Raw genomic sequence first — 7,340 nt, forward strand, 5'->3', positions numbered from 1 at the left:
GTAGCCCGATTCTTTTGCTTTAACTTAAATTAAAAGCGAGAATCAAGAAAGTGTGAAATATGAGAGAAAGAATCTAAACTTCCAATTTGCAAGAAACGATAAGAGGAGAAAAGAATTTTTACCATGCGTAGAATTTGTGTCAAGTAGGAATAGAAGTTGGTATGCGCATATATAAAATGAAGGCAGTTGGTGAATTAAAGAGATCAATAACATCCATCCACTTTGCAATTAGCTGCTTCTGATCCAATACATTTCTCCAGAAAATCACCCAAATATAAAGTAAAATAGTTGATTCTGTTGCAACAATAGCTCTTGAAACACTTCGGGACCTGTTGATTGAGGAAGCAAAGTTTCTATCGAGTGTAGGCGGTGAGGTTGAGGAAGTCCGTAGGCAGCTCAAGATCATGCACTGTTTCTTGAAGGATGTTAATAGGAGGCAAGATCGGTACAATTCACAAACAGTCCAGAATTGGGTCGCTGAACTTTGCGATTTGTCCATTCAAGCTGAGAATGTACTAGACAGATATGCTATTGAAGTGGTGTCCAGAAGAGAAGGAAAAAGCCTTAAAAAGGTTCTCAAAAGATTTACTTGTATATTGAACGAGTGGTCGAGAATGCACCAAATCGGAGAAGACATTAAAGATATCAAGTCTCATATGTCCGACCTCACCAAACAGTCGGAGTCCATGAGTGTAGGAGACAACTCATCAAGATTGGTAGATGATACCGATTGGTCAAGAAAAACGTATGGACATGAGGTTGAAAAATATTTTGTGGGAATGAAGGAAGATATTAAACAGTTAGAATCATTTCTGACAACTAATGAGAAATCAAATGGAGTGATTTCCATATGTGGCATGGGAGGCTTGGGAAAGACCACTCTTGCTACTAAAATTTACAATGGGGAGGCCGTGCAGCGGTGCTTCAAATATCGTGCTTGGGTTTGTGTAAGCCAGCAATTCCAACCCAAAACTATTTTCCAACGACTATTAAAGCAACTTCTTCCGAATGAAAGTGAGGAGCAAGACGAAGTTACATTGGTCATAAAGTTGTACCAAGTACAAAGAGAGAGAAAATGTCTCCTAGTTTTGGATGACGTCTGGGAAGTTGATCACTGGAATTGCTTAAGGCGTGCCTTTCCCATTGCAGAGGTAGATAGCAAAGCTTTGCTCACGACTAGAAATCAAAACATTGCTTCCACAGGATACGTCCACAATCTGAAGTGTTTGGATGAAGATGAAGGATGGGAACTCCTTCAAAAGATAGCACTCCCGAACTACTATTCACAAGGTTAGTTTGTCATTTTTCTTCTTTTAAGACAAAATCACACGATTCCTTTGATTTTAAAATGTTCTTTCCAAATAAATTCTCTGCTATTCATATTATGTATTGGTTAGTTATATCATTAGTGATGCAATCAGATGAAGCACATTCTGTTACTAACTATCAAAACATTATTCTGATTTAGAGTTTGATTACTTGTACACAGTAAATGCACATTGTTACAAATCTTACTATATATATCTTTCTATATGTCAATATCTATAGGATTAATTACATTTAGACTCCTTTGAAATGTAAAATTATACATTCTCTTAAAGAAGTGTTAAAATTATATTACATCCCCTCCAAAATTCTTTGTTTATTATATCTGGCTCTCTTTCGCTAAGGTTTGAACAAAAAATGCTGATTTTAACAAAAAAATAATAAATATATATAAATTTCTAATTTTACCTCTCATTTAACATTCCCATGTAATAATTTTGTATTTTTAAGGCAAAAGAAAATGATGTTAACATCACTTCATATATGTATATTTATTATATTTATCATTTTACAAGTACAAAAATATATATGAAAATATTAAATGGGAGGTAAAATTAAAAATTTATGTAATTTATTTTTGCTAACTTTATCATTTTTTGTCCAACACCTAACGAAAATGGGTCAAGTGTGAGAACCTTCGGAAAAGGTGTAAGTGTAAATATTAAACTTTTTTGGGGAAAGTGAAATTTCGTATTTTCTGGGGACCTAATTGTTATTAACCCATGTCTATATCTAAGTATGAATAACATTAATATAGGTTTCTTTCTATTCTTGATTGGACTAAAATATCCCTATGATTGTATTGTTTTCAATGGTATTTATGTCGAGTATTATTATTGTATAAATCTATTCAATTTCATGATATGTTAAGTTTTTTCAAGTTGTAATTTTCTTTAGCCAAGTTATTATTTCCTGAAAAAGAAAACATGTTCCACTCTCGTATTACCAAATTTGTTCGAAACCCATAATTTAGGTATTGATACGGTTGATAATGTGAAGTTTTTTTTTTGCCAAATATTGGTAGAAAGGACTAAAACTGCTGCAATTTTTAAAGTTATATGATCAAATTGCAAATTCTAATTTGAATAAGACCAAAATTATCACCAACTGACTTACATGATTAATGTTGTATTTTTTTTCCTTTGTCGTAATACTTTGTAGTATTAATTTCATGAAAATAGTGTTGAAATTACTTTTATTTCTGCAAAACAAATAAGTTGATAATAAAAGTGATTTGATTATTTTAGTTAAAAATAATCCAACTAAAAGGACACAACAAAAAATAAATCAATTGCAAGATATGCAATTTAGTGAAAATAAAATTACTTATATTTAATGAAATTTATGTTAAAATTACTAATTTAGGAACTTAGATGATGATAATCCCACAATAGAAAATCTCTTATTAATAATCAAATATCAATGTACTTCGTAAATTCAAATTTTTATAACATTTTTTGTGTATTTAATTATAAACATGTATACATTAATAAACTTATAGTATCATTCTAAAATTTAGCAATTTGACATCTTTAATATTTTGCAAGTACTTGTTTAATTATTTGAGATGGTTTATTCATTAATTCGACAATTGAAGTTATAAGTTAATAAAAAGAGTTTCAAACAATAATCAAAGAGTGTCACATCTAGTTAGAAAGTGACTTAAATATAATTATATATTTATAAAGTACGAAAGAATAATATTATAAAACTGATCATAATTAATTATTTATACTAATATATAATGTCTAATTAATGTGTTCTGCATTGGTCTTTCCTCTCAATAAAATATGTACAAATATGCTTTCAGATTTTATTTCTATTTTTTTTATTTGTTTTTAAGTATAGGGAGAAGTTTTTTCATTTTGATTTGTTTAAATTACTATACCATTTTATAAGAAATTCAAATTTGATATTATTTTCAATTAACAAACGTAAATAATTGGCATTTTATTATGTATGCAGAGCTACTTACAACTGAAATAAAATTGTTCGAAGAATATGGCAAGGAGATAGTAAAAAAATGTGGTTGTCTACCATTACCTATTTCAGTTATTGGGGGAATTCTTCGTCGTGAAAACAAATCAATTGAATGGGAAAAGGTCTATAGAAATCTTGATTCGTACCTTCAACGTGGGAAAGGTTTGGAGAAAGACAAAAGAGTAGAGCAAATACTAAATTTGAGTTACAATTTGCTTCCTTACAATTTGAAGTCATGTTTTTTGTATTTGGGATGTTTCCGAGAGGATGAAGATATAGAAACAGAAAATCTATATTTACTATGGATGGCTGAAGGAATGATTTCTTTGGAAGATAGAGGAAGAGGAGAAAGTTTGCGTGATGTTGTAGAACGCTATTTGTTTGAGTTGGTAAATAAATATATGATTTAAGTAGAAATGCATGAACATTCGATATATAGTAGGTACAAATCATGCCGGCTTCATGATCTGATGCGAGATTTGTGTTTGTTGAAAGGAAAAGAAGAAGGATTTACAGAAGTTGTAGATAGACAGACGAGTAGAGCCGATGAGTCTTCAATTTGCAAGACAAGTAGGTTGGCTATCCATTTGGACGAATTGGGTGATGGTGATATTCAGAATATTTGGAAAAATAAAAACTTAAGATCTCTTCTTTTCATTTGGAAAGGGTGGCCATACAGATATTGGAACCACATGGAAGGTCTTAATTTTGGTATTTTCAAATTTATGAAAATTTTAATATTAGAAGGCTACCAATTTAAGAATGAGCAATGCTGTTGAGTATCAAGGACAGTCTAGTGAAAGTGCTGCCAGTATATGTGTGCAAGCTACCTTATCTTCAGTCATTGAATCTACAAGTAGCTGATCATATCAAATTGCCTAACTTCATACATAAAATGAGGAGTTTGAGGCATCTATATTTGCCTGATCGTAGCTCCATCATAGGAGGTGGAAATTTGAAATTGGATGGGTTGAATGAGTTGGAAACATTAATCGGGTTCGACAGTTCACAAGGTGATATGACCAATTTTCTTAATATGCAGAAGCTTCGAGTAATAGACGAAAGAATTTCGGATGAAGAAAGTCTATCAATGATTGTTGATCACATCTTAAATCATCAAGACCAATATCGTGACATAAAACTTGATATGCAAGATATGCGCAATGTGAATGAGGAAAAAGATGACTCAACTCTTCTTAGGAGGTTGTTGATGTGTCGCTCACTAAGTGTCTTGAATATTCCATGCCGTGTGAGCAAATTACCCGCCTATGAAGTTCAACTATATCAAAATGTGATAGAATTGTGCCTTATCAATTCAGGAATTGAGGAAGACCCAATGAAAATTCTAGAGAAGCTTCCTGTGTTAAGAGAACTTTCCTTGTATAACAATGCATATGTGGGCAGAGAGATGGCTTGTGGGGCATCTGGATTTCTTCAACTCAGAACACTTATTCTGGTAGAGTTGCCTAATTTAGTTGAGTGGAAAGTTGAGAAAAGAGCAATGCCCAATCTCTCTGCTCTAGAGATTCGTCGCTGCAATAAATTGGAGATGATTCCGGTTGGATTGAAATTCATCACAACTCTCAAAGAACTGCTAATTGTATCCATGCCAGAAGAATTCGAGAAAAGGGCACGAGTCGTGGATGGTGAAGAAGGGGAGGATTATCATAAAATCAAACACATACCACACGTTGACTTTTATTAAGAATGGTGAGATAGGTGTTGTTATTTTGAGAATGTTATTGTGGGGTTGCTGCATTATGAACCAACCTTGCTACATCCATCAATCTTATTTCTTTCTTCATTGTGTTTGACTAATTATGTTTTCTTACACATATATGTTTAGTCTTTTCTTCTTTATTTCTAGTGTAAATCAAAATTATATTATTAATATCAGTTATTTATAACCACAATTGATCTATAGCGTGTGTCCCATGCTATGCACACTAGAAGACATATAACATCTAATCACAACAAATTGTTATAATTAAAAATAGGGTAAAATACACTTTGCTCCCCTAAACTATTCGTAATGTAATATTTACCCCATAGATTAATAAATGTAATAATTACCCCTTTTAGTTGGACAAAAATGCCCTTCATGCCTTGAATAATTAGATTATTTTCAATATATTTTAGTATTTTGCACATTAAATCATCACCAAATTATTTTTTGGCAAGTGAAGAATCTAAATTAAAGTTGAGTATAAATTAATATATCTATATATAGTAGATACACAATAAATATAATATAATGATCAACTCATATATGCTTCTTAAAAGAAATTAACAAATAATATATATGCGTAACCAAAAGTTAAATATTTTTGGAAAAATATGAAAGAATATATTTATCATATTCTTTTTTTAAAAAAAATGTTAAGAAAACCAATATATAATTATTAATTGTTATCTGAAAGAATAAATAGTTAATAACTTAATTTTATTACCAAGTTAATAAAATCTTGTCATTAATTTTTATTGTGTATTAACTTTGAGTTTGTAAAAAAATAAAACTCAAAGTATTTAACTCACTAATTATATTTTATTTTTTTATAAATAAAGATATTTTTTTGAATTAAGAAAATTTTAATTTAAATGCAAATTTGCCAAAAAAAAAAAAATCCTTTGAACTAAATAAATATATATATATATATGTGTGTATAATATAAGGATAATCTTATCTAAAATTTAATTGTTGGGGGTAAATGCTACATTTCTTAGTTTTGGGGGTATTGTTGCATGATGAATAGTTTAGGGGTAAAGTGTATTTTACCCTTAAAAATAAATAGCTATTGCAAACAATGATTTAAAATAAATAGCTTTTAGATTAATAAGCTAATGCTTCTCCCCACTAATAAGATAATATTATTAGCGTAAAATTGTAGCAAAATCTGATACATAAATGTAACAAAGTTCCTATTGCAATTAATTTATTAAAATAGATTATTGACGCAAATAAATTAAGCTAGAAGAATAGGTAAAAATCCAGAAATCTGCCATGTGATAATGGAAATATTCAAAAAGCCCCTTGTGAAAATTAAATTATCAATTACCTCCCTGTAATATAAAATAATGTTCGAAAAATCCCCTCCGCACATAATTTGGACCACACGCGTTTTGAATGCGAGTGGGCTATGAAAGTACACCAATGGTCCCAAAGTTTTCTAGAATTTCAGCAGTATTTTGTCTCTTATTCATATCTTCTTGCTTATCTCTAATAATCAACCCCTAAAGCTAAAAAATTGGCCCAACATATTTTCGAAATAAATTAAGACCCAATAAATTCATACCTTGATTTGACCGCCTTGCTTTCGGGTATTCCAAATCCTCAGTTTTATGGACTTCTTCCAACCACAATCGCAGCAGATGGTTCGCAGGCACTTGGTTCCTTCAGTAACAAAACAGCACAGCCCTATTTTGTTTCCTACCTTAGGGCGTAAAAGGACTCCAATATAGGGACTTAATAAAATTTTGAACAAACAAGTTGAATAGAAGCCTTACTTTTATTGAAGAAATATAGAAAATATTACATAGATATCATTCCTCCATTGGAGAAGACAACTGTTTAACCTCTCATGGTGTATAGGTCTTGACTTGTTGGGGACACCCCCATAAACTGAAAAATACTACAGTAGATTAAAAAAGACTTAGATCTTTAATGCTTTGAAGAGTAGGAGAAGTTTTCTGATGATCCCCTTCTGCTTCACTACCTCCTTATTTATAGGCGTCCACGAACTTCAAATTCAAACTCCAACTTGGTTCTTTGATGATGTCATTGCTCCCATCATCATCTTGTCTTTTTCGAATGACGTCACTGCATTTGTCATTGCCTCGTCCTTTCCAACTACTGGTCATTATGGCTTGTAGGCCATGTGACTTCCAACTGTCTTTCCTACTCTGCTGACTGTTGGCTTTCGTCCTTTTCCACCGATAGTCTTATCCTTTTGATTTTTTATATCGTTTAATTTTTACTTCTTTTGATAAAAATATTTCTCTTTTCCTTGTCTTGGTTTAATTCGGGTTTGTTTGTC

The 7,340-nt window shown here is 31.1% G+C and overlaps 1 protein-coding gene across 1 annotated transcript; it reads left to right on the forward strand.

Moving 5' to 3' along the window:
- LOC105162310 (putative disease resistance protein At1g50180) lies at positions 238-4,067 on the forward strand. The gene is made up of 2 exons (XM_020694058.1): positions 238-1,290; positions 3,292-4,067. Exons 1-2 carry the CDS (start codon positions 405-407, stop codon positions 3,714-3,716), a joined length of 1,311 nt encoding a protein of 436 aa, XP_020549717.1. The 5' UTR covers positions 238-404; the 3' UTR covers positions 3,717-4,067.

The sequence above is a fragment of the Sesamum indicum genome, linkage group LG5, assembly GCF_000512975.1.
Source record: "Sesamum indicum cultivar Zhongzhi No. 13 linkage group LG5, S_indicum_v1.0, whole genome shotgun sequence".
Taxonomy (NCBI): Eukaryota; Viridiplantae; Streptophyta; class Magnoliopsida; order Lamiales; family Pedaliaceae; genus Sesamum; species Sesamum indicum.